This window comes from Vicugna pacos, chromosome 1 (genome assembly GCF_048564905.1).
Source record: "Vicugna pacos chromosome 1, VicPac4, whole genome shotgun sequence".
In the NCBI taxonomy this organism is placed as follows: Eukaryota; Metazoa; Chordata; class Mammalia; order Artiodactyla; family Camelidae; genus Vicugna; species Vicugna pacos.
Genome location: NC_132987.1, coordinates 121,504,377 through 121,530,525, shown reverse-complemented (window position 1 = coordinate 121,530,525; position 26,149 = coordinate 121,504,377). Strand labels below are relative to the sequence as shown.

The 26,149-nt window shown below is 57.3% G+C and overlaps 1 protein-coding gene across 3 annotated transcripts in view; it reads right to left on the bottom strand.

Moving 5' to 3' along the window:
• The window catches only part of ABCG1 (ATP binding cassette subfamily G member 1), a 64,596-nt gene that overhangs the window by 4,669 nt on the left and 33,778 nt on the right, over positions 1-26,149 (bottom strand). The window contains exons 3-14 of one of the 3 annotated variants that reach the window (XM_031683643.2): positions 17,293-17,410; positions 15,404-15,536; positions 13,069-13,119; positions 8,902-9,047; positions 8,557-8,680; positions 7,742-7,856; positions 4,679-4,863; positions 4,456-4,557; positions 3,351-3,519; positions 2,290-2,390; positions 2,020-2,178; positions 931-1,049 (exon numbers count right to left, since the gene is read on the bottom strand). In XM_031683643.2, the coding sequence (XP_031539503.2) occupies positions 931-1,049; positions 2,020-2,178; positions 2,290-2,390; positions 3,351-3,519; positions 4,456-4,557; positions 4,679-4,863; positions 7,742-7,856; positions 8,557-8,680; positions 8,902-9,047; positions 13,069-13,119; positions 15,404-15,536; positions 17,293-17,410 (1,522 nt within the window). The remainder of the gene's footprint in view (positions 1-930; positions 1,050-2,019; positions 2,179-2,289; positions 2,391-3,350; positions 3,520-4,455; positions 4,558-4,678; positions 4,864-7,741; positions 7,857-8,556; positions 8,681-8,901; positions 9,048-13,068; positions 13,120-15,403; positions 15,537-17,292; positions 17,411-26,149) is intronic. The other 2 variants (XM_006204957.4, XM_015239838.3) reach the window with 2 other exon arrangements.

Genomic DNA, 26,149 nt, shown 5'->3' with positions numbered 1-26,149 from the left:
AACCCCAAAACCAAACTGGACAAAGAGAGTAGGTATTTGTTCAGTGCGGATACGAATGCAAAACACTTGGATTGCTTCTGACATCATACACTTTTGTTTTTAACAGATATATTCGAGGATCTGATAGCCATCCAAGGACTGCAGAGCATTTAAATAAAACATTTTCACACCATCTATCGTCTTGTTCCAGCCCTGCATTAACAGAACAAAAGTGCCAACTCTGAGAAGGAAGGCCTGGGTTTCCGATTTCTTGGTATTGGAAGGCGCACAGATTGCTGAAACTGAACAAGTGCCCTGATGTGATTTTGTTTTCTGGAACAATACACCTGAGTCTGAGCTGACACTCTGGAAAAGACAAGTTTGTTCACAGCTTGGGATCCTGTGTGGCACGTGAAATGGCTGGGGCTGGGGAGAAAGCTCTAACTTGAGCACTGCCTGTCAGGGGCCGACGTGCCAAAGCACCTCTGAGCACAGAGGATGAAATCTGACCCCCGAGGTGCCGGGCACCAGGGCAGGCTTGTTGGAAAATATTAGGACGCTTGAAACATGACTCGTTTTCCACTGGATTTCCTACAAAGGTTTTACGAATATTCAGAACCTTGTTAGAAGCTCTGTTTATTCCAGAGAGGGGTAAAATTCCTAAAAGATGGAAGTTCTCCCACCCAAGGCACCTCTCTGGAACATGGAGGCCCCACGGCCTCAGGGTCACTAGTACCGACTTTCTCCGTGAGTGTGTGCGCCCGTGTGTGTGGGAGGTGGGGCACACAAAACCAGGGTTAAAATCAAAGGCACCGACACTCTTGGATTCATGGTCCAAGAATCATGCTGGCACCGAGCTGACGGCCAGGAAGGGGCGCTGCGAGCCGCTGCACGTGACCATGTCCCCCCCTGCTGTGGTCGGTCCCCGATCAGCAGGGGCCCGCACGCTACCTGACGTAGGAGATGTAGGACAGCCACTGCAGGTAGGTGGGGATCGTGTCGAAGCTGACGAAGAACCCCGAGAAGAGGAGGACGGGGATGGCCGTGACGGGGCCCACGAAGGTCGCCACCTGGGTGGGGACACCAAGGGGACTTACTCCCACCTGCCTCTTCCTCAGGTGACCCAGGGGCCGCAGCCCACAGTTTGGGACCGTCGCCTGCAGCTGGGAAAGCGCCAGAGCTTTCAGGACGGGTCACATCAGGGCCAAGGTGGTGCGGAGAAGCAGCCCCTTCTGGGGGAGAGCAGGCTGGTCTCCTGCCCAGGGAGGGGCTGGGGTCTGTGCCCAGGGGCCCAGCCGGACCCAGCAGAAGGGATGGACAGTAAAAAGGATGGAGGCCCCGCAGAGCAGGGGCGGAGTGATGCTGGGAGAGGTGGTGAGGGAGCCCAGTGAGGCTCGAGGCACAATGTCCGAGGTGCTGACCACGGGGGTGTCGCTGGATCTGAGGGAGGAAGGGTGAGGAGCGCCACTCCCTGGGCGCTAACCATGCCTGGGGGCCGAGCACGTTCTACGGCTGTCGGCTTGGGATGGATGAAGGCACCGCCCTGGAGGCTCTGGACACGGAAACAGGAGTCTGCCACAAGCCACGGGGGCGTCGGAAGGCCTCGGGTGTGTGGATTCACCAGAGCTCTGGCTTTGGTTTGTAAGGTAGGACTAAGCTGAGTGCCCTGAAGCCCTCAGGGTTCAGAAACTGCAAATGCAGCAGGTTTGGCAGCTTGAGGGCGGGGTCCAGAAGGGCATGTGGTGGGGCTCAGTTGAGTAGGAGTGTGGAGCACAATGGTGGGGGGGTGGCATCTGAGGGATGGCTGAGTGAATACCACGGAGACACTGAGAGCTTGGCCTCCAAGCCCGCTGTGTGACTCTGACAAAATCACATTGCCTCTCTGGGCCTCCATCTCCCCAGTTGAGGGAGTCAGGGCAGAATCAGGAGGAGGGGTCTCAGGGAGGGGCTGGTGCTGAGCCCCACCAGGGCTGCAGCCCCGGCCACGTGGGCCAAGGTGGAGAAGGCGGGCCCGCCACGCGGCGTCTCCTCGGCGGGTACCTGCAGGGACGTGGACGCAGCTCCAATCAGCAGGCCCAGGGACTGCGCCACCAGCGAGGTCATGGTGCCCAGCGCGGCGAACAGGACGAACCGCACAGCGTCGGATGGCTGGGACGTCATCCAGTACACAATGCTGCAGTAGGCCACGGGGAACATGATCTGGAAGCACAGCGGCCGTCACCCTCTCCCGGCGGCCGGCGCCCCACCCCTCTCCAGGGTGCGCGGGAGAAGCCACGCTCCCTTCAAAGCACGCCGCTTCCCCCGGCCTACCTGGAAGGGGACGTCGGCCATGGTCTTGGCCAGGTAGTAGGCCTTCAGGCTGTACCAGTAATTCAGGTGTTCTCGAAGAAATACTCCCATCTCCAGGGGAACTAGGACGCAGGGAAATGAAGACAGACATCACAGCCTGCCGAGAGCGCACGCCGAGCTCTCCGTAGCCCTAACCTGGCCTCTGCTCTGTGTGCACCTTTCAGGACTTAAAGGACCTGGGGTTTTACTGGGAAGGCGTGAGATGATTTACTCGCCAAGAAAAACTGCCCACCGCCTTTACCACTGAGCACTCAAAGAGTGGAGAATCCGGGTGGAGGGCAGCTGCGTGGATACGTGGATACAAAGCATCATTTCAGTAGTTGGTACGAGCATCTGCTGCCGACCTTCCTTCCCCTGAGTAACCGTAACAATGTCTTCCACAGGCAAGACCTCACGAGCCGGTCTTAGAAATTCCGGGCAGTTTAGGAGGTGGCGTGGCAGGGGTTTGTGGGATCATTATGCAAATCCCAGAGAGCTATTTAATTCCATTCTGCCAAGATAGGCATTGTATAAAACCTGAACTTCTTACATTAAAAACATAATGCAAAAAGTATATATAAAAAGGTGGAGAAGGTTATGCTAGATTTCTGGAGAAGCAATAGCTTTCTACACTGTCAGCCCAAAGTGGCTAAGGGCAGCCTACTTTGCAAACAGTTTAGAATCGCATGGAAATCCATTTAGATTAGCTTTATTCGCTCACAAACTTGGCCACACTGGGGCTGTCTTAACTGAATGAGGTAATGCTCATGCAGTAGAGCTTGAGGGGTTCCTGATTAGAAAACCTTATAGAACTCTCTGTCACATCAGCCTTCTGCCAGGCTTGCAAATCTCCCATTAGTGATTCATTCCTTTGGCTTAAACATTTTCTTGTCTAACAGAAAATACAACGATACCTACATCTGCCAACAAAGAAAATGGTATCTTAAAAAAAAAAAAAAGATTCTCTGTTTGTGGCCAAGCAGGCATGACCTCTGTAGCAGATAATGAAGGAGAGATGGCTGTGGGGTCCTCTGGGCACTCACACGTGAGGACAGTGGGCATGAGGGCAGCGAACATGAGGAAGAGCATGGAGAAGAAGAGGAAACCGGAGTTGCTCAGGACCTTCTTGGCTTCGTTTCCGATCCCCAGGTAGAGCAGGCCGATGAGGAGGCCGATGCCAATGTGAGACGTGATCCGCAGGTGCGTCAGGACCTGGGGGCAGACGCGGCCAGTACACAGGAACATTAGAGGTGGGGAGAGAAAGAACAAGGAGGCCAAGGTCCCCAGAGTCATTGGCCAAGGCAGATTCTGCCCCTTCTGGCCAGGAAACCAAGCATCCGACCTAAACCAACATGCACGTGCGCACAACAAACACTCACACACACGGCCACATTTTGCTGCTGTTACAGCAGGAGAAATTGCTGTCCTTTGTTAAATCCCTTCAAAAGTGGCAAACAAGGGCAGAGTACCTTCAGAGGAGAGGACAAGTGACAGTGGCAGTGGGGAAGGGGACAAAGAATGGATGCATAGAGCCCACCTTGAAGGGCTCTGCCCAGGTGTCTCCCAGCCCCTGCGTCTTGCAGACTGGGTCCCAGAGGCCCCTGAGCTCTCAGTCCCCCTACGCAGGTTGCCGGATGGTCTGCTTTTAGAGTGGATATTGTCATGGTTTCCACCGTTCAGCAACTCCTTCCCCAGACAGGTGTCCACACCCTGCCACTGCCCTGTGCCTTGTGGAGCTTTCTGGAGAGAGGAAGGCACTTCCTGACGTCAGCCTTGGCCGATGGGATGTGAGCACAAGGGACAGCTTCCCCAAGGAGCAGGGAGTTTTAAGGGCTGCCATTGGGCTTCTCTCGAACTTTCCCTCTGTCACGTTCCAGCAAGGACCTGGTCCTCCGCTCTGGGTCCCAGGATGAGGACACACATGCAGCAGGGCCACTGCCCGAAGCCACCAACACACAACACAAGCAAGACATAAATATTTACTGTCGCAGCCACTGGCATCTGGGGGAGTGTTTGTTACTGCAGCTTCACAGAAAGCTGACTCATGCAAATGGAGAAAGAACAACTTGAAAGTTTGGTCACAATGCATAAACCCGAAAATGACCTGACAGCTCCTTCTGCCGCAGAGAGAACCACAAACCACCTTACCGAGTCCCTCATGATACTGAGGAAGGTCCTTTTGAAGAGGATGCAGAACTGGGTGAGGCAGCTGGCCGAGAAGCTGTGACAGCCTTCCGTGGAAGCGGAGTCCTGAGGACACACCGGGGGGAGGCGTCTGAGACCCCAGCCCCAGGCGCCTCTCCTCTTGGCTTAAAGAGCAGTTCTCATGCAGCAGGTGCACCGGGCAGCATGCAGCGCCCCCCGAAATTACCTTTCTCAACCCCTTCACTCGTTTTGCCTGCTTTACCTCTTCAGAGGGCCGGTGCCAAAGAAAAGGGTTCACCTCGGCATCCCCGCCGGGCTCTCTCCTGTAGTCAGAGTCGCACATGCCCTCCCGGACGGCTCTCACCAGGCGGCCATTCTGATCGCCGTATTCTCCGGACGCGACTTCCATGACTGCACGAGACACAGAGGGGTCACGCCAGGCATCGCTCCTCGGAACTGTCAGCCTCTTTCATTTTGCAACAAAGTCAGGATCTAGCGGGGAATATTTTTCACCGACTCTATAGCTGCTGAGTGAGGGTGCTAATATAACATCATGTAGCGACCATGTTCTCCCAGCTCTGCAGGGCCCAGCAAGGCCACGTAGGACGCCAGGGCCCTAGAAATGCAGATGCGGACTGTGACGTCGGAGAGCCTGACAGGTAATTAGCTCGTGCATCTGTTAACGCATCCATCCATCCAGTATCTATCGAGTGCCGGCCGCGGCAAGCGTCCGAGCTGGGAGAGGAGCAGAAGAGAGCAGGATTCCCGCTGGGAAGCTCTCTCAGCTCCTGGGGTAGGGGGGGTGAGCTCTTCAGGACCAAGGAGAAGTGCCGGGGCCCACAGGCACGTGCGCTCGGCGCCCAGGGGACATCAGGGTCTTGGGACCGTCAGCCCCCACCCCGCCCCAGACCCCCAGGGAGCGTCTCCTCCACTGACCCTCCTTGCCAGCCCATCCCTCCTCGGCTCCGGTGTTACACCCCGCTGCACCCCAAACTGTCCAAGGTCCCACGCTGCTCTTTCTCTCCTGGGCCCACACTCGCCTGGCGACTGCTGCTCCTCCCTGTCCTCCCACCGCCCTCTCCCTCCCCACGTCCCTCCTGGTGGGTCCAGCCTCTCACCTCAATAAGCTTGCTGCTAATGCCCAAAGCTCCTCCGGCAAAGCCAGCTATCTGTTTCCCTGAGCCTGAGCCGGGGTGGCCAAGCCCTCCTCGGTCTGGTCGTAAACCAGGAGAGGATGGTCCCCCCAGGATGTCAGCATCGGCTATGCCAAATGAGCCAGCACTGCCCGCCCCACTGCCACTCACACCCACCACCCTCCAGACGGCCACCCTCTCCTCACCGCCACCTCTTTCTCAGGTGTGACACGAAGGACACAGCAGCGGCCAGAAAGGCACCCACCACCTTCCTGGGACCTCCCCACAGTCCCGCGTCCTGTTCCTTCTCCTCGTCTGTCCTTCCCTCCAGGTCCCTGCCTCTCTGCAGCTTGTGGATCTTATCGCACTTCCCCGCTCAGCAGCACCTGTCCCCGACCCTCCTCCCATCCTCTCTCTGAACCAATATGCAACCATCCCCCTGACCCACTCGGCTGCCTGAGCCTCCCTCCCCTCGGCCTCGCCTCCTTCCAGCTCCCCGCACTCTGGCTCTGCTTCATCGGAGCCCTCTTCTTGTAAAAAGCAACAGTGTCTCGGGGAGCACGATTTGGAAGATGATGTACAGGAAACACGGGGACCAGGGAGCAGTGTGGCCAGACGCTTGAGAGCAAAACAGCTCAGGGAGAAAGGCTGACAACCAGGAGACCGAGGGGGTGGTTCTAGCGAGTTGAACAGGGTCCCCTGAAATTCATGTCCACCTGGAACCTCACAGTGTGGCCTCATTTGGAGAAGGTTCTTTGCAGATGTAACTGGTTGTGGATTGTGAGATGAAGTCATCCTGGATTTAGGATTGGGCCCTGAATCCACTGACTGCTGCCCTTATAAGAAGAGGAGAGGACACACACAGAGGAAAAAGCCATGCGAAGACAGAGACAGAGACTGGGGGTGTGTGGCCACAAGCTGAGGAAGGCGGGAGCCACCAGAAGCTGGAAGAGGCGTGAAGGACCCCCCACCCCCGCAGAGCCTTCAGAGGGAGCCTGGCCCCGAGGACACGCTGGCTTCTGGCCTCTAGAACCATGAGACAGCGGGTTTCTGCTGTTTTCGGCCACCCCGCTTGTGGCGCCTCGTTCGAGCAGCCCCAGGAACGGAGGACGCCGTGGCAGGTCGGGCCCGGACACAGCGGCCGAGGGGGAGAGCGGACTGGGCCGGGTGTGCGAGCGCTCGGTGGTCTAGGAAGTAGGAAGAGAAAGAGAAGGCGGGGGGAGCGAGGTCCCCTGCTTGGGGTGCAGGCTGGAAAAGGGCATAACTGACGGGAGGGAGAGGGAGTTGGTTTTGGAGGCGCAGGACTTGAAGAGGCTGCGCCGTTTGCGGGTGGACGTGTCAGCCACGTGATGCGCAGCCCTCGTGGTGGGAGCGACGAGGCGTCAGCGCCCTGGAGGGTCTGGGCCGAGAGGAGAGGCCAGAGGAGGAGCCACGGGAGCACCAGGGCGGAGCCCACCAACCACCAGCCCAAGCAGGCGACGGGGCTTCGGCCGCCAGCCTCGGGACCTCCGTGTCGGGAGGGGTAGCTCGGACCGTCAGCCTGGTCTCTGGGCTCCCGGGGACACGTATTTTGTTGTGTTTGGTCAAAATACAAATCAGCATTTTAACATCTCTGTTAGGTTTTTTTTTTAATGTATTCTTTTTAAAAATTTACTTGTTTTATTTTATTTTATTTTTTTTGGCGGAGGAGGGAGGTAATTCTATTTATTTATTTATTTGTTTATTTATTTATTTATTTTAGAAGAGGTACTGGGGACTGAACCCAGGACCTCAGGCGTGCTAAGCGTGCGCTCTACCACTTGAGCTATACCCTCCCCACTTAACATCTCTGTTCATCAGTGCAAAAGGTTTGTTTTTATTAAGGTTATTTCTTTTTGGAAATAACTTCCTTCAAACCAGAAGCATAACACAGTCAAGCATGAGGAAATATTTCTCCCAACAACAGATCCCTTGTCGTCCCCAGATATTTTCACCTGCGGGGAAGACCTCTCTTTATCTGTTCTTAAGAGTTCCACCACATGGTGGCGTGTGAGCCATCTGCAGAATATTTAAGAATATTCAGTTCTTGATTTGGGGGCGTCAGGTAATAGCAGAAGCCCACCAAGAATGGAAGAGACCCCTTTTTTTCCCTTCCAGCTGGTCAAGGCTCTACTCACCAAAATCAGCTGGGTTGTGGTAGGTTGGGCAGTTCAGACCTAAATCCCTCAGATACGGTACAAGATTTGAGACTTTTCCCCGGTACACACATTGTCCTTGACTAAGGACATAAAGCTGGAAAAGAGTAAGTGAAAGAAAACATCAACTCTGCTTTCCTCTGTAAGGCAAGAGGAACTCTCAAACCATGCACCCACCCACCCACCCAACTACCCATCCAACTATTCATCCACCCATCCACCCATCCACCCATCTATCCATCAATTTCTCTCTCAGAAGAGCTTTCTGCTACTCCGCAAGGACTCATAGTTCAAAGAGAAACCCACGGTGAGTCAGGGAAGACAGAGGCTACCGTATGACCTGAAATTATTGTGTTGTGTTGCTTTTTTTCCCTTCATGTTAACCACCTGCTTAGGGAAGATTTTGGAACTACACACATTTCATCCCTTGGGACTTTTTTTGCTTTTTGCTCATGATAATACCAACACCTAAGATTTCTGAAAGAGACGGTGTCGTACAAATATCACAAGCTGCTGTTGAATTCTGAAAGTCAGGTGTTCCCCACTGTAACCAGGGGCTGGGGAATGAAGCCTCAGTGATGTCAGTGACGTCCGGACGCCAGCCCGACAGAGAACACTGACCAGCTCTTCCCACCCCCACCCCATCCTGCCACCTGAGCTACTTAAGGCTCCAAAGCCTTATGAAACGTAACACTTAAGGCCACTAAAAACTGAAGGCACCCCCAGGGAACTAAGGGGAAGCTGGGAGGACCCAGGATTTGGTGCCACTTGGGCTGATCACAGCAGAGCCGACGTACCTGGTCGAACAGCTCGAAGAGCTTGGCGCTGGGCTGGTGGATGGTGCAGATGACGGACCTCCCCCCTTGAGCCAGACCTTTCATCAGAGAGACAACCTGGAAGCAGGAGGCGCTGTCCAGGCCGCTGCAAGTCAAGGGGCAACGTGAGACGCCTGCGGGGCCCCCAGATCGCCCCCCGCATTCGGAACACCCTGGCTGGGCCCGATGTGGCGGGGGGTTGCAGGGAGGAAAGCCAGGAGGCCGGTGCTCCAAGCACACGGCTGTCCCGGGGCCCCAGGGACTCTGGGAAAAGTGCTGGGCGGGGGGAGGGGGGCGCAGGGGCCCTGCCCCCGCTGCTCCGTCTACCTGGTGGGCTCGTCGAAGAACATGACCGGCGGGTTGTTGACCAGCTCCAGCGCGATGGCCAAGCGCTTCCGCTGGCCGCCCGAGAGGCTTCCCGTCCGCGTGTTGGCGCAAGACAGCAGGCCCAGGGCCATCAGGATCTCCCTGACCTGGGGAGGGGAGAGTGGAGCCAGAGGGGCGTTAGGGACCACCGGCCACACCTCACCCCCTACAGGGTCCGCATGGAACCATCAGCCGCCTCCCCATCCCACCCGCAGACACACATGGACAGATGTGCAGATCGCACCCTCCACCCGCCCCGGCCGCCCGTTGCCAGGTGGGCAGACGCGTTTCCCAGCCCAAGGTCCTGATTTGGGCCCAGGAGGCTGAGAGGCAGTGCAGGAGCCAGGCCTTCACCTGTAAGCCCCGCTCGGGGCCCAGGGCGGGGAAGGTGCTGTATAAACAGAGCAGAGTGGGCCGATCGGTGGATACGCAGCCGGACGGGTGATCCGTTTCTGACCAGCACAAAGCGGGGGGCCACCCAGATGCTTTAATGAGATAATGGGTAAAGCGCTCAGCACGCAGTAAGCATTCACTCGACAGCAGCTCTTCGTGACACACAGCTCCTGGAGACACAGCCACACTGGCCAGGTATCTCAGAAAGAAGGACGGAAGCCCCTCTTGCACTTGTAAATGGGACGAGAAGGTCTCTGATGTGGCAGCCAAGACAGTGAGACTGCTCAGAGGAGTCACCACCGCCCTCAGCGGCCCTGCTGATGCCTGGGAGCAGGCTGGCCACGGAGACATAAACAGCCCCTGTGCGCGGAGCCCGTCGACCCGGCACTGCCGCGGGAGCAGGAAGGCCAGCAGGCTTCAGGGCAGGCCGTGGCGCTGGTTTCGGCTGCCGTGTTCCGTGTCCAGAGTCCATCCGGGCGCCTTCCTGAAGGCAGCGGCAGGAAGGCGGAGGTCAGCCGCCACCCCTCCTGCCTCCACGCCAGGTTCACCTCCCGGGCGCAGCCCGCCTGGGAGGTCCTGCCGGAATTCACTCGGCCATCATCTCGGCGCCTGGTGGCAGCAGCGGGCGGGCCCCAGCCCAGCGGTTTCTCTGGGGAGATGAGGTCATCCCATCCCAAAGGAGAAGAAAATCACAAGGAAGAAAATTTCCACTGTGGCTCTTAAATCACTCGTGCAGGGTCAGGGCAGAATGTGACTTTGGTGACAGGAAGAGCCAGGGCCCTGCTGCTTCACGGGCGGAGCAGACTCAGGTTCGAATCCCAGTCTGCCTCTCCCTTGCTGACCCCCAAACCCAGCTCCACAGCTGCTTCTAGAATGCACCGTCTCTGAGGGACACCAACCCGAAGGGGGGTCAGCGAGGTCACCGGGAAAAGGCCATGTTTCCGCACACTTTGCCTGGTGCAGACGGCATCCGTTGGCCTTCCCAGGACGACGCGGCTCCAGGGGCCTCCGGGGACCCAGGCTGAAGGCACAGGACAAAGACTCCCTCTGGTCATTCCAGGCTCGCTCTGGGGGCTCACAGCCAGGGCACACGCCCCTTCCCCTCCACCTCTCTGACCTCAGGGCCCCTTCCTTGTGGCCGAGCCGGTCTTCACCCCCACCTGCCCTCAGCCCCACCGAGAGGACCTGGAGGCTGAGGCCAGAGTCAAGGTCTCCTATCTGCTCCGTGCAGGCCTCTCATCCAGGGTTCTCTCCAAAGTGACGCTCCACAGACTGGTTTTGTTTTAAAACTAAACAGAAAGGACAGTGTCCTGGCCCTGGGAAGCCTCGTTCCTGAGAAAGCCCCCTCGCTGGGGGCTCTGGAGGGCTGAGGCTCCTTTTCTGGGAAATGAGAAAAGCTGTGGCAATATTCCACTACCTGCTGGAACATTCCGTCCTATTGTGTCTCCTTGAGGTGTAAACAGCCAGAACCTAGGTACACGCTGTGGCTGAGAGAAGTGAGTCAGGACGTGCCCTCGGCCGCTGTCCTCTCCTGGGAACAATCACACAGTCCTGCCGTGGGTTCGGGCGGGGACCAGGAGGATGGGCTGGCCTCGCCGAGCTGTGGGTGTCCTGTGAGGAGCGTGTGCAGGACCACGGGCACCTGTGCACTCTGCAGGGATGCTCTTTGCCTCATTCAACCCAGAAGCAGATCAGTCTGCAGAGAGGCGGTCTCCCACTCCCTGGGACGGCTCAGCCACACGGCAGCAGAGAAGACCCATCCCAATGAGATGCTCTTGTGAACCCAGCTGAGAACAGCACGAGGTCCTCTTCCCGTCGGAGTCTTCACCAGACACGTGGAGGACAAGTACCTGGCGGGCCCTCCCCAGAGACACCGCCGTTCTCTGCCAAGAGGGCTATCCTGCGCCTGCGCCTGCGCCTTCTGTGCGAGCAGCAGAGGGGGTTCCGGGACCCTCCCCTAAGACTTGCACCAGATACCAGATGGGGGCCAGAAGCTGGCCTCTGAAGGCCATGACTTAACAGACAAAGCCGGCGCAGGGGGCTGTCAGTGCTCGTCAGTGGGGTCCGCTGAGATGTAAGCACACACTCCCGGCCTTCAGCTAAAGCCCTTCCCCCGCTCCCCTTCCCACGTGGAGAGGCTGGACCCTGCGGGCCACGCTGCAGGGAAGCCATCCCGTGGCCCACTTACTCACGCATCACACCTGCTCCGTGGAGCTCAGACGTAAAGACATCAGATAATTCAGCTTCATGCCGCCCGGGGAGCAGGTAGGGGCCTGGCCTTCCACCCCCGTTACAGATGGAAGCCCGGGGCGCTGGAGGCCAGGGCCCAAGTTTGTCCAGCAGGTCCAGGCCTGAAGAGGGCCCCTTGTGGGCTTAATTCTGCTCCATTACAGGGCTCTCTCTCTGCCAGCAAGACCCTCCGCCCTCCCTTGTCCACTCACCCCCATGGTAGGTGTAAACCGGTCGTCCCCGGCCACACGGGGTTTCCCGCACCCCGAGGGATGCCCACCCCGCAGCGTGTCTGGGTTCACTGTTCAGAACAGATTCGCCATCCTGGAGGGCCCTCTGCTTTCAGCCTGCACAACTGAGTCACAGCCCAGGCCCCCGCTTTCACAGGGGACGGAGACACCCACGTCACTGCCCACATCTCTGGGGTTCCATTGATCAGTTTTATTCCTTTCAGCTGCAGAATCAAAGAGCCCACGTGAAATGTCTTCGCAGCAGCAAGGCGGAGTTTTCCTTTTCACAGAAATCGGGGTCTCCTACCCCGGCTTTGTGGTTACCCCATCCCGCTCCCTTGCCCCCGACTCCCAGGCTGAATCCTGAGGGTTCTGAAGAGCCGGGTGGGGCGAGGAGGCACAGCGAAGGAGGGGGTGGCCTCAAAGGTGCCCAGCGCTCCAGAGTGGCTTACATCACGTGATATCAGCTGCGCGACAAGAGGGAACAAAGGTGGTAAACAGAGGGGCTATCAGCATTTCCTCCGTGTGTTTGACTGTTTCCTCTTCATTCCATTTTACTTTGAGATGGAGAGCCAGTTTGCACCCCTGGCACCAACCCATGATCCGACTCTTCCCGCTGCTGGACCTGGTCCTGTGGGGTGTTGGGAGACAAGACGATGTCATAGGAGTGGAAATCCGCCCAATTCTATCCGTACGCTGGAGATCCCGCAGCATGGAGAGGAGGGAGGCTGAGTTTCCCTTAGACGGCGCGCAAGCATAGGCCGGGCTGCGCAGGCTTTGTGGAGCTCCCCGCTGGCTCTGCTTGCCCGACACCCTCTTGCCCCCTGGGGTTTCGGGAAGCAAAAAAGCAACGAGAGGGATTAGAAGGGCTTCGTTTACGTGATGTTTAAAACGCTGGTTAGTAGCACGTGAGAAGCAAATTCCTCCTCGCAAGTGTGTGTGGGAGGAGGCTTGCTATTTTTAAATGAATGACTAACCATCTTCATTGTGAGCTTTTTATAAAGAACAATGGCGTATAAAGCGTGTTGAACACTGAGCGAGGCAGAGCGCTGGGTCTGACCCTGAGGCTGGGCATCCCCTGGGTCTCTTGAGGCAGCGTGGTCACCCCAGGCGCTGGCTGCCAACCCCGAGGGCACACTGAGATGCCGCCGTCCCCTGAACGCAGACAGCCGGGCGCCGAACCACAGACCAAACCGGCGCAAAAAGGCCCCTCCACGCCCGTGTGCAGCATGGATTTCGTGCCGTTCTGGACCACTTGTGGCCCAAATGCACTCACCATCTCCCTTCTGCCTTCGTCCTTCTCCTGGAGCTTCAGATGTGCGGACACCTGCAGGGGGCAAGGGCAGCAGCGTGGAGTCAGGACAGAGGGCCAGTGGCGCAGCAGACTCGCTTTGCGCACCGCGAGCCCGGAGCCCTAGGGGCTGAGCTGCCAGATGACGGAGGAAGTCCTCCCAGGGCCGGGCTTCCCGTCTCCCTGGTGGGCCCCGGAGGCAGCGACGTCTGGGGTGCGTCCTATCATGTCTGCAGATTTCTCTGCTGTGCTCGAGCGAGCTCAGATGTGGACAGCTGAGAGATAAGGAGCCCCCTGGCGTCGGGGGCTTGAAGACCACCAGTGAACATTTAGAAATCTCACGAGCCACCTGTTAAACCACTGAGAGCTCAAAGTTATCCCTAGTGGGGGTATTTGCACCACAGAAACAGGCAAGTGGACATACGAGGACTCCAGTGCTGTTGTTTTGTTTTGTGAGATCCCTCTTGCCGGCACACACTGGGCCCCTGACCCCATGCAGGGAAACCTGAGTGGCCATCACCACGCCCAGCATCAGTCTTGGTTCTGCTCTGCCAAGTCCTGTGACCTTGGGAAACCAGGACCTGGGTTTCCCCATCCACACATCTAAGGTGAGCTTAGAACCTGCCCAGTCGGGGAGCCAGTGAGGTTGCCCTGAGGCTCCACAAGAGACTGAGATGCAAGGGACAGAGAGGGGCCAAGGGGTCCCAGAGTCAGACAGGGCCAGCTGCCAGCTGCGAGACCCCGAGTGTCCTGTCTCGACCTGCTTGAGGGTCAGAGGCAGCAAGTGAAAATGCATGACCAGTGGCTGGTGGCCAACATCGTCCCTACGCATGTGACAGGCCACAAGGGGCAAAAGGTACGATTTCCTCAGGTTACCGGTATTTCTCAAGGTATCGTGAAACTCTTGAAATCAAAATCAAATTCTGGAAAATAAATGGATTCCACAGCAGAGCCTGGTGACAGGTCGGGGGGGGAGGATAGAGGTGACAGTGGAGTCACCAATCTAGCAAAAGAAAGCGGTGACTGTGTTGGAAATCAAAGAGGCGTTTCTCTAACAAGTCACCAGGTATTTAGTTCAATACCTCTTCTCAGCGAAGCTCTGGTCACCCCAGCTGGCGGTGAAGGAGCGATTCAGGAATCAACAGGGTAGCAATAAACCTGTGTTTCCTAACTTCACATCCTACTTTCAAGCTCCTCATGAGTTCCCTGCACCTGCCTGGAGATGAGAGAAACTGCACGTGGGGGCCACCCAGTACTCATGGAGAGGTCTCCCCACACAGAGCACACAGGACCACGGTGGGCGCGGAAGAACACGCCTGGGGCCGTTCTGTTTCCCCAAAAAGTAGGTTGCAGAGCAGATCACATATCTTTCCTGCTTCTCTCTGCTGAGCTAAGGATCCCGTGGAATTTGGATGAAACCCTGGGCAGCCGCCACCCTGCGACCTTGCAGAGAGAAAGCCTTGTCCTGCCCGAGTGAGGAGTGCAGGGCGAGACCCCTCCTGGCGGAAACCCAAGGTGAAGGCCTGTCTACTGCCCGGGAACGAGGCAGACCGGCAGGGGAGACCCCCTTTGCCAGGAGAGGCCCGGAGGCCGGTCTTGTGCCAGGGACCAGCAGACAGCAGGGGGCAGGCCGCCCCAGGGACACACGCTCCGTGATGGGTAAGGACTGCCCACTGGGCTCGGGGGCTCTCTAGCGGCTCTCCTGGCCCACACGGGGTCAGTGTGGTCCTTGTCCACCCGGCACTTGGCCAGGTCGCGGCCTTTCCGGAGAGCACGCCAGGCAGGGCCAGCCTGGACCCCGCTGTACAGGACACCCAGGCTAACCGCTAACCTCTCAGAGGCGCCCTTTCTCGTGTGCTTTTGCAGGATTACATGTTTGCTGACTGCAGGGCTGTGTGTGTAGGGGCCTGGGACCCAGTGAGTGTGCAGCAAACACTGGTCTCAGCCCCACCTGGCAGGCTGGTGAGTGAGAGGACGAGACCACATGGCCCAGAACTTGGGCCCAAAGCCACAGAACACTGATGAGAAGGAAAGACCCTCGGCCCTTGGGGTGAGGACTGTGGTTACCCTGGAGGTGGACTCACGTCAGTCAGGTTAGCAACCTTCTCAGAAACCTGACCTCAGTTTAGCCGTCCAGGGTCTCTAGAACCCAGGGCCTTGGGGGTGTGCTTTGGACGAAGCTGTCCGAACAGCACGCCTGGGGTCATCGCGCGAGGGAGGGGCGCTGGCTACACGCAGGCGGCCTGGAGGAGCCCACGCCGGGCACTGCTCCAGCAAGGGGAGCGGGGAGGCCGGAGCGGGGCTCTGGCCCGGGGCTCACCATCATGGCCTCCTGCACGGTCAGGTGCGGCAGCAGCATGTCGTCCTGCATGATGTAGCAGGACACCTTCCGGAAGCAGCGCAGGTCCCGCGGCAGGCCGTTGATGAGGACCGCGCCCTTCATGCCAGTCTCCCTGCAAGGCCAGCAAGGGGACAGGTCGGCCCGACTGCTCCTGCATGTCCTCCTCCAGGGCCTGGGGAGGGGACAGAGGCCGCTCCCCCCGCCCCAGCACCTTCCCCTGCACCAGCAGAGACACCGAGGGCCGGGCAGGCCCGAAGCAGCACCAGCGCTCGGAGGAGGGAATCGCAGGAAAACGCCCAGCGTGGGGGGGGGGTTCGTTCGCATGGATGCTCCCACGTGAAGCCATGAGGTCCACTGTCCACCCCCCCAGCTTTGCAGGGGTTCACAAAAGGGCCTCCTGACCAATCCTGCGCGGCCGAGGCTGCCCCAGCTGCCCCAGAGGCCAGGCCAGTGCAGCCGCTACGTCAGAACCGGTGCCTGGGGGCGGCGTGGCTCAGTAGCTGACTGGGAGGGACCACGGCAGCCTCCCTGGGCTCAGCCGGCTTAAAAAGGAGGAGGTCTGGGCCCTGGACCCCCTCGGCCACGCGGATGGGAAGCTGTCCTCTCTGACCACGGTGGAGGCAGGGCACCCCAGGCATCCTGTGCAAGCGGAGGGGCCCGGCCCCGCCGGCCACACTTGCAGCCTCACTCACAGACCCACTGGGCACCCCCGAGCCCATGCGCTCTGGGTGCAGCACCTCAGCCCAGGAGGCAGTGGGGGCTGAGAGCACACTTTGTCCAGCCCTGCCTCCTCAGTGCCCCAGAGAACAGGCACAGCGGGTCTACGGAGACCGTGAGGCCGCATCCGGTGACTGTGACTGTGGGCCCTGTGGTGGGTCCCTTCGTTCCTCCGGGGCATGGGCTGGGACCAACCACCTTCTCAGGGAGCCGGGCTCGGAGCCCAGTCGTACAAGGTTGCCGTCCGTGGCTCTCGGAGGTAACGGGCAGGACCTGCGGGTGCGGGGTGAGCTGAGAGACGGCTGCTCCCACAGAGCAGAAGCTCCTGCGCTCTCCCGGGTCTCCCGTGGGATGCTGGGTGTTGGGAAGTGGGCTTAACCGTTAGATGTGAACGCAGCAGGCAGGGATCTGCCGTAAGAGAGATTCTCAAAAATCCCGATTCCCAGCACGAAGGAGTAATTCAGAAGTTCAAAGGGGAGTGGGGTTTGTCTCTTTTTGCCAACAAATGAAATTATTTTTAAAACCTATTTGCTAAAGTTGGCAAATGGCAGTCATAAGGGCTGAAGAGAACTGGCTTTAAGAGAGCGCTTTGTAAACGCTTTGAAAGATTCCGTTTTCTAATCATTACGTGAGCGGCACTGGACAGGACGTCGGGGGCTGTGGTTTCCAAACACTGGAGCCACTAACGTGGCCCAAGCAGGAGCCTCCACGTGAGGTCTGTGCCCCCGCCTGATGGCTCCCCTTCTCCCCTGAAGATTCCTGTCTCACCTTTGACCTTCATTCAGGCGTCTCAGGCTCTCCTGCCGCCCCCGCCCCATCCAAGACCTCTCCACCGCTTCCTGTGCCCCGAGGCCGGGCTGGGGCTGAGCTCAGGCAGTCTGCCTCTGGCCATGCTGCCCCCAGACCACCTCCCCTGAGTGCAGCATCCGCTCACCACGGCAACGAGCGGATACGGCCTCCTGATGCCCCCAACGCCTGGAGCTCTGTTCCCTTCCCAGGGGCCAAAGCCTCTTAATGCGAGACCCCCTCGGGCCTCCCTGGAGCCTGCCCGGCGCTTTAAGAAGTGACGGGTGGACCTTCATACCGCTGGCCCCCGGCTGACAGCTGGGTGAGGGCCTTGCTCACTCTCGTTCTCCGAGGAGCGTGCTTACCTGTATCCGGCCAGGATGTTCATGAGCGTGGACTTCCCCGCCCCGGAAGGACCCATGATAGCCACCAGCTCTCCACTGTTGAATTTCCCAGAAATGCCTTTCAGAAGGGTCTTGTATCCTGGGAAAAGTGAAAAGTGGGTCACGTTCACTTTCCCAACCATCTCAGGTCTCACTTTTACCCCCGTGCTGCAGAAGCGAACACACAGGACATCTGACGACAGAGCAAGGCCCAAGGCAAGGTTTGTCACACTGTAGTATTTATAAAAATGCTGAGTTCTGGGCAAGAAATGCATTGCATGTCCTTCTGATGCCTCTGGCTACCTCCTCCATTCATTTCATGGGCTCTGTTAGTGATAATTACCAGTGCACGTGTACATCCCGCTTCAGAGCTTACAAAGCTCTTCCGCGTGCCTCATCCAGGGGCACGTACGAGGGACATACCATTCCCATTGCCGGTTGAGGGCGCAGGTGCCCAGCGGGCCCGGGTGACTTGTCCAGGCCCCAGGGGCTGGTGGGAGCCGATCCTAAGCCCGGGTCTCACCACCCGCCGTGATTAAACGCACGCCTTTATCAGCTAAGTGAGTAATTGATTATTTCGCTTATGAATTATGTATTTATCATCTATGTAGGTATAAATTATGTATATACAATTTATTCACATATCCTTTTTTATAATTAAATGAGTCAGATTAATAATTATTTAGGAATTAAAAGTTTAGCAGGGGAGGGTACAGCTCAGGGGTAGAGTGCGTGCTTGGCATGCACGAGGCCCTGGGTTCAGTCCCCAGCACCTCCATCAAAAATAAATGAATAAATAAATAAATAGGCCTAACTACCCCCCCCCCCAACAAAAGAGAAACAAAGCCAAAATCTATCGTTTTGCAGTTGCATCACCTTGCTTTGGAGTTTCTGCCAAATCTCCATCTGAGATCTTGGTAGAAGGAAAAAAAAAACAGTACACACCCCAAACAGAGCCACATTACTTTTTTTCAGGTGGACCATTGAAATGAGCCACGAAGAATAAATACAACAGAAGCAGCTGGGTTCGCCAATAAAGACTCCTAATTCAGAAACGTCCCTCAGTCCCTGAGAAACACTCCCAGGACAGCCCCTTAAATGACTAGAATCAGGCAAACGCAGTATTTTGTCTTCCCCGCAGGGTGGAAGGGGCCTGACGGGCCTGGGGGGCACCCTGGTCTTGGACTCGCTCCCTAGTTGCTCTCTGGACCCCCTAACCTGCGTGTTTACTCAAGTCCCAGCCCGGGTCGGGGGGAGGTCTTCCCACAGCTGCCTCTCGTCTTTCACAGATGGGGACCCCTGACAGCAAGTGCTCCCTGGTTTGGACAGGAGCCCCTGGGACTTTGTAACCAGGCAGAGAGGAGCGGAAGCAAAAGGCACCTGACTCATTACAGGGAGGAGCCGTCACCTGGGGAGGCCTGAGACCGTCAGCCCTGTGGGAAAGGGGCAGAGAGCAGAGGGGCGGGGGGTCTGGGAGAGCAGCCCAGAGCTGCAGATGAGTCAGACTCCTGCCATCGGGACGTCGGTGATGGCGGAGGTAGGGGCAGACACACAGCAGGAGAGCTGAAGGCCAGTGTGGGGGACAGGGACCCCAAAGGACCGTGTTTGCCCCTCTGTGGACAGATGGGAGAAAAGCTGGGGACAGCGGGCCCCGCTTCTCTGTGAGGTCGAGCCCCAGCGCAGGCTCCTTGTGAGACGGAGCTGTGCAGACAGGCGCCAGGTGCTCTAGGCTCTGTGCCCCAGGGGACCCATGCGACATCACTGAGGGAGCACTGGTCCCCAGTGTCTGCTCATTACCGGCTCCCTGGAGGTTCAGGCGGCATTGAGGTTACTCCAGAGCAAGCCTTCCTTCAGGCTGTTCTTCCCAAAGTTCCCAAAGTTTGGGGCCAATCCCCAGCTGGTCTCCTGTAGGCTGGGAGCTGCCCGAGGAGGCAGAGAGGTGGCCAAGGTGACCACAGGTGACTTGGAGGACAAGTGCGGTCTGTGCTGGGTCATGACGCCTGAGGGCAGCCTCGCGCTGGGAAGCTGAGCAGCCCCCGCTCTGGACAGAGCCATGGGTGCTGCTATCACTGCAACAGTCCTGGGGTGACCCTCGGTGTCGGGGTTCACAAAGGGCACCAGGTAATAAGAGCAGCCGAGGAACTCACACAGGCTGTGACGCCATGGCCAGGACGCCAGGGACAGACACGGAGGTGGAAGCTGCGCCTCTCAGGCTAGAAGGTGGGCAGACCAGGGCTCAGACTGTGGTCTTGCCATTTACAGCCCCCGAACTGGGGGTCTCCAGGGCTACCTCAATGCAGTTGGGCAGAGGGAGCTATCTGCCTCACAGTCGTGCCTCAGAGGGGCTCCCAGGGGGGCATAGGGGGACCCAGAGGGACCCAGAGGGACCAGGAGCGCATGTGACGTGCTGCAGGGCCACCGAGACGTGTCCACATGCATGGGCCCTGCGTGGGGCCCACCCACGTGGACTGTGTGTCTAATATCAGAAACTTATTTTCCTTTTTAAACATGCATTTGGGTTTGAAGACTCTGGAAAGTGACACTGGACATGGACATCTGGAGGGCATCCGTCTGTGCTCCCCTGGACGCACAGGGACTGGGACGGGGGAGCCGGCACACGCGCAGCCCTGGGCCGAGGGCCTGGGAGCCGGTGGGGGCTCTCCCGTGAGAGCCCAGCTGTGGGCGTCCAGCACGTGTACAGCCCTGTATTTATGTAACGGGCTCGTCCTTCCCCACAGAGCCTTGCGTCCCGCCCCCTTATAGCAATACGAAACGGAGACACACCGCCCCCCCCGCCCCGCCCCACTTTCCTGCCATAAGCGTGCTCAGCCCAGTTCTCGGCGTAAGGAGAAGCTGCCTCCTCCGTGGCCGCGGGCCCTTGTTGGGTGGGAGCTGGCCCTGGGCTGCCCCTCCAGTAGGGACGTGAGAGGCGGGGCCACCGACTGCGCATCAGCTGCACACAGGACGTGGGAGTCCTGTCCTTCAAAGACCAGACCAGGAGACAGACCAAAACCCAGGCCAGAGAGAAGAGAGATGGAGAGAGACAGACAGACAGACAGAGAGAGATGACAGTGCCCTCAACACAGGGAGGGGAACTCTGCTAGGATGCTGGGCATCCTCTGAGGCGGGGAGGACACATTCTGCAGCGAGAAGATGGGGGGCTGATGGCAGGAGTGCCCCCCCTCCAACTGGCAAATGTGCTGACGGGCAGGACAGAGGCCCCGTGGGGGCAACAGATGGAAACCCAGGGCTCTCGGCCCAGAGCCAGGGCCAGCCTGGGGCCAGCTTGTCTACAGACCCCCATGCTTTCCACCAAGTGGATGTTGAGGTGTATAACCACAACCCTGCCCTGAGGTGGGCTACCCCCTCCACCCTCTGCACCCCCTCACCTGCTCCACCCCTGCCCAGACGGCAGCTCCTGGGATGAGCTGATCCTTGCCCAGAATGGACATCGGGAAATCAGGGAGAAACAGAGTGACCAACTGTTCACACTTCCTTATGTCAGCTAACAGGGCGTTAGGGAGAGACGGCGTCTGTCAACACCTACGAGGTTCTGGGGACACAGTGGCATAAGGTCGGTCAGGTAGGGGGCCTGGATTTTCTCACTGGTAGAAATGCGCCCTTGACGGAGAGGCCAGGGAGCAGCCCGGCCCTCGAGAAGCCCCAGCCCCGGGCGTCCTCGCTCGGCTGTGCTGTGTCTTCCTCGTCACGCTCCCCTCCCCCGGCAGGCTGAGTCCCAGGCGCCTCTCCATACTGTGCAAAGGAGAGTCAAGGGCTCAGGAAGGGCGCGTGACCTTCCTGAGGCCACACAGTGGCTCAGCAGAGGAGCCAACATCCCAAACACTTCTGCCCAACTGCAGAGCAGCTCTGGCACCCGGGCCAGGAGCCTCCGCCAGCCTGAGCAGTGCAGCTGAGGGGTCCCGGCAGCCAGCTCCCCGCCCCGGCCCCTCCCTCCTCCACGCAGGCTTGCTCCCGCTGAATCACTATGGTCAGCTCAATTCAGGAATGTGCATTCAGCCTGACGTCTCATGAAATACCCAACAGGGGTGGGGGGGAGAAACCACACACCTTCCCTCCCCAAAAGACGAGACCCCCTCGGTCCGCGAAGGCCGCGGTTGCTACCTGCGTGCAGATGGCATCTCCTACGGCTGATGTGGTGATGCCATTGGGCATCCAAAGAGCTCTTAACTTGTCCCCTATCCCTCATCCTTTAATTTCTTTTTCATTTTGAAATGTCTTCAAGTTAAAAAAAGAAAAAGAAAGAGAGAGAGAGAGAGAAACAAAAATTTCTTGCCAGGATGTGGGAAGCCTCTTCCGTCTGGGGAGGACTCAAGCCCCACTTCTGTCCAGGACCCCTGGCTGCAGGTCCACTCTCCGCCCGAGTGGACGCCCCCGTGGGTTTGTTATAAACACCTCCAGCCTTCACTGTCGGGGGCCGAGCCACAGACGGCTTCTCACAGACGGTCCAGAGCGCCGTGCTGGCCATACTGCCGGCACGCCCAGGCCTGTGTCTGAGCCCCTTGGGGGCCATTAGGCCCCCGATCCCAATACCTGCAGAAAGTCACAGGTGGCTTGCCCTCAGACTCCAGCCTGGGCCACACACTGGGGTTTCATCTAATGAGCTGCGGGCTGGGAAGGGGTGGCTTTTCCAGAGCGAGACCCCGGGGTCGGGCAATCCGGTTCCCAGCGGGGCAGGGCTGGTCAGTGGTGCCCTCCCAGGCAGGCCGTCTGAAGGTCAGACGCCACAGCGGCAGCTCAGCTTCCGGCCCCTGTGGGGGTGAGTATGCCATAAAAATACCGGGATAAACCATGGGAACCACAGCCGCCGTGTGTGTTGGGCCACCCAGGATATTCCTCCTCTGAGCCTCATGGCAAAGGGGTGCGTCTCATCACAGAGGGTCCCCGTGGGCAGAGAGAAGGGGGTCTGCCCAAGTCCCCTCCACAGCCCTGCTGTCCCCCTCCCCCAGGATCTCTGCACCCAGCAGTCTGGGCTCGGAGACAAGGCTTCTGATCCTGCAGGTCCGATCCTCATCAGGAGACCTCCTCTCATGTGGGGGACGATGAAAGAGAGGCCCAACCACCCCTCCAGCCCCACCCCCATGTCTCCACACCCAGGAGGTGAGCTTTGCAACCACAGGAACCATCTCCCTGTCATCACGCCTGAGCCCCAGGGACGTCCGGAAGCCCTGTGATGCCTCCCTGTGGCATCTACATGCAGCTCCAAGGAGGCCCGTAAGCTACTGGGCTGAGCTGGGGGCGCCCTGCGCCGTCTGAAGGTAGTGGCCGGGGATTCCCTGTGGGGCCAGTTCCCAGAAACACTCGGTTCCCAGCATCCCGATCCCACCCACGGGATGGAGGTTAGCCTGTGCTCTAAACATGATTGGTCCTTTTGTTCATGTGCCTATTGGCCATTTGTATGTCTTCGCTGGAGAAATGTTTGTTTAGGTCTTCGGCCCTTTTTTGGATTGTTTTTTTTTTTCCCATTTGTTATTGAGCTGTGTGAGCTGTTTACATGTTCTGGAAACTAAGCCCACGCCAATCCGGTCATTTGCAGGTGTTTTCTCCCAAGTCCGCAGGCTGTCTTCGCATTTTATTTATAGTGTCCTTTGCTGTGCAAAAGCTTGCGAGTCTGATTAGGTCCCATTTGCTTATTTTTGCTTTTGCTTCTATTGCCTCGGTAGACTGCCTTAGGAGAACATGGCTAAGATTTATGTCAGAGAATGTTTTGCCTATGTTTTCTTCTAGGAGGTTTATAGTATCTTATCTTATTTTTAAGTCTTTAAGCCATTTTGAGTTTGAAAAAATGCTCAATATCACTAATTATCAGAGAAATGCAAATCAAAACTACAATGAGGTATCACCTCACACCAGTCAGAACGGCCATCATTCAAAAGTCCACAAATGATAAACGCCAGAGAGGGTGTGGAGAAAAGGGAACCCGCCTACACTGTTTGGTGTAGCCACTATGGAAAACATTATGGAGATTCTTCAAAAAACTAAAAACAGGGTTACCATATGATCCAGCAATCCCACTCGTGGGCATCTATCTGGAGGAAGCTCTAATTTGAAAAGATACCTGCACCCCAGTGTTCATAGCAGCACTATTTACAATAGCCAAGACATGGAAATAACCTAAATGTCACCAACAGATGACTGGAGAAAGAAGATGTGTTATATTTATACAGTGGAATACTACTCAGCCATAAAAAAGAATAAAATAATGCTACTTGTGGCAACATGGATGGACCTGGAGATCTTCATACTAAGTGAAGTAAGCCAGAAAGAGAAAGAGAAATACCATATGATATTATTTATATGTGGAATCTAGAAAAAAAAGGCACAAATGTACTTAGTTAGAAAATTAACTTAGTTAGATAGAAAATGAACTTACAGTTACCAGGGGGCAATGAGGTGGTGGAGGGGTAAACTGGGAATTCGGGATCTGCCGGTACAAATGGGGGTTTGAGATTTGCAGATACTAACTATTGTGTATAAAATAGATAAACAGCAAGCTTATGCTGTACAGCACAGGGAACTCTAGTCAGTATCTTCTAGTAACCTACAATGAAAAAGACTATGAAGGCAAATATGTGTATGTATGTGTATGACTGAACAATTACACCAGAAATGGACACAACGTTGTAAACTGACTATACTTCAATTTAAAAAAAATACTATATATGAAACAGATAAGCAACAAGAATTTACCATACAGCTCAGGGAGCTATATTCAACACCTTGTAACAGCCTATAACGAAGAAGAGCATGAAAAGGAGTGCATACACACGCATAACTGAGTCACTGTGTCGTGCACCAGAAACTAACACAATGTTGTAAATTGACTATACTTCAATTTTTGAAAAAGTCTCCCAAAAAAAATAAACAAGTTTGGCCCATGTCACTGTGGCAGAGTCCTCCCTTCCCTCCCTGGGTTCATCCAGGAAACTCTGACCCTTTGCCCTTCCTGTCCTGTGAGCCTGGACATGGCTTTGTTGTTAGAACGACACATCCAGGAGACGGTGACCCTGACGGTGGCGGGACTGACAGTGCGGAAGGACCCCCGGGGCCTGTCACCGTGTGCATTAAACCTGCGCACAAGCACCTGATGTTCACAACGACATGGTTCCAGCATCTTGCCGGTTTCCCCACATGAACGAAGTTAGGAAAGCAAGACAACGGCCAGCTCTCCAAAAGTCACACGGACCCGGTTCTCCTCCATAGTCCTGGGGACAGCAGGACCCCCCGCCAGGGAGGGCTCCTCAAACGAACGGCCGGGCAGTGGTGATGACGAGGCTCCGGTCCTGCAGGCCGGGCGCTGGCACACCTTTTCTGGAAGGGGCTGGATCACCCACATGTTAGACTCTGCAGGGTACACAGATGGGATGAACCGGCACGGTGCTATTCCGACAAAACGTCACTTACAGGACCAGAAGATGTGCGGGTTTGGTCCCCAGGTGGTTTGTCCCCAGAATTCTGGAATTAATGACTCCAGCTCCCCTAGCACGAGAAGTGACAGCCTTTGAGTGCGCCAGCCGAGAGAGAGGCTTTGGCCTGGCTGTTCTCCCGTCACTCCCGGACTTCCCTCAGTGCCACCCTAGTTAGGACAGGAAGTTACTGCCAGGGCCACCACCAGAGCCACAGCCTCGAGAGCCACCTGCGGGGGCAACCCTGCCCCGTAGGAGCCTGAGAAAAGGCATCCTCAAAGTCCCTTTGCTGATCGAATGTTCTAGCCCATGTCTGCCACTCTCACCAGACACGCCAGGAACACGTTCAAAACACTCCCAACTTTTCAGGCCCGGAGAGTTGGAGACTCGGGAGAGGAGAATTGCGGGTGGGTACAGGGGCGGAGGGAGGGAAGGGTGGATGAGTGGGTGGATGAGTGGGGGAGGGCGGGATTCCCGCAGCGTAATGGTCCCCCAGGAGGTGCACATCCTAATCCTTGGCGTCTGTGGGTGTGTTGTCTCACGTGGCCGAATAGACTTTGCTGATGGGACTAAATTACGAGTCTGGAGGTGGGGAGATTGTTCTGTGTTATCCTGGTGGGCCCGCAATTATCACAAGGGCCTCGACAAGGGAAGGATGGAGGCGGCAGTCCGAGGCAGTGGCAGGAGACATGACGCTGGACACAGAGCTCAGAGAGAGAGAGAAGCCTGAGGCTGCGGCAGGGATGCCACGCGGGCGGGGCAAAGGGGCCCGGACCCGGAACGCAGCGTCTCCAGCAGCGGGAGCAGTGGGGAAAGGACTCTTCCCGGAGGCCTCCAGAGGGAACACAGCCCTGCCAACCCTTTGATGTTAGAGGTCTGACCCCCGGAGCTTTCCGATGGTAAACCTGCGTTGTTTTAAGCCCCCAGGCTTGTCGTGATTTGGAAATCAACGCGCTCACCCTCACGCTGCCCACGCCGGCCGCACCCCGCCAGGCCTCCCAGGCCTCCCAGGGCACCGCTTCCCTTGAAGATAACTCCTTCCTCCGACATGAGCATTATGTAAAAGTCACACTTTTTAGCCGCCAGCCTTCACAAGGGCGGTGTTCTGAGAAGGGAGCCCGGGGCTGTTCTAGAAGAGAGAGGAGCTGCCCTCTTGCAGCTCTGCCAGGAGTCCTTCTCCAACCCAGAGTCACTCTCAGACTTTATCCTGTGATGTCCACATGGGCATGAAGCCCGGCTGGAGCACCCCTGGTGCAGACTCTTCACGATGAGGTTAAAGGTACAGATTAAGCTCCGTGCAATCACATGTGAAAAGAAAGACGAAACTTGGCGTTTCTGGCGTGGACCGCTGGGGAGAGAGGAGCAGGCGGCACCAGGCAGCCGGGGCCCCAGGCCCGCCCGTGCTCATGTCAAGA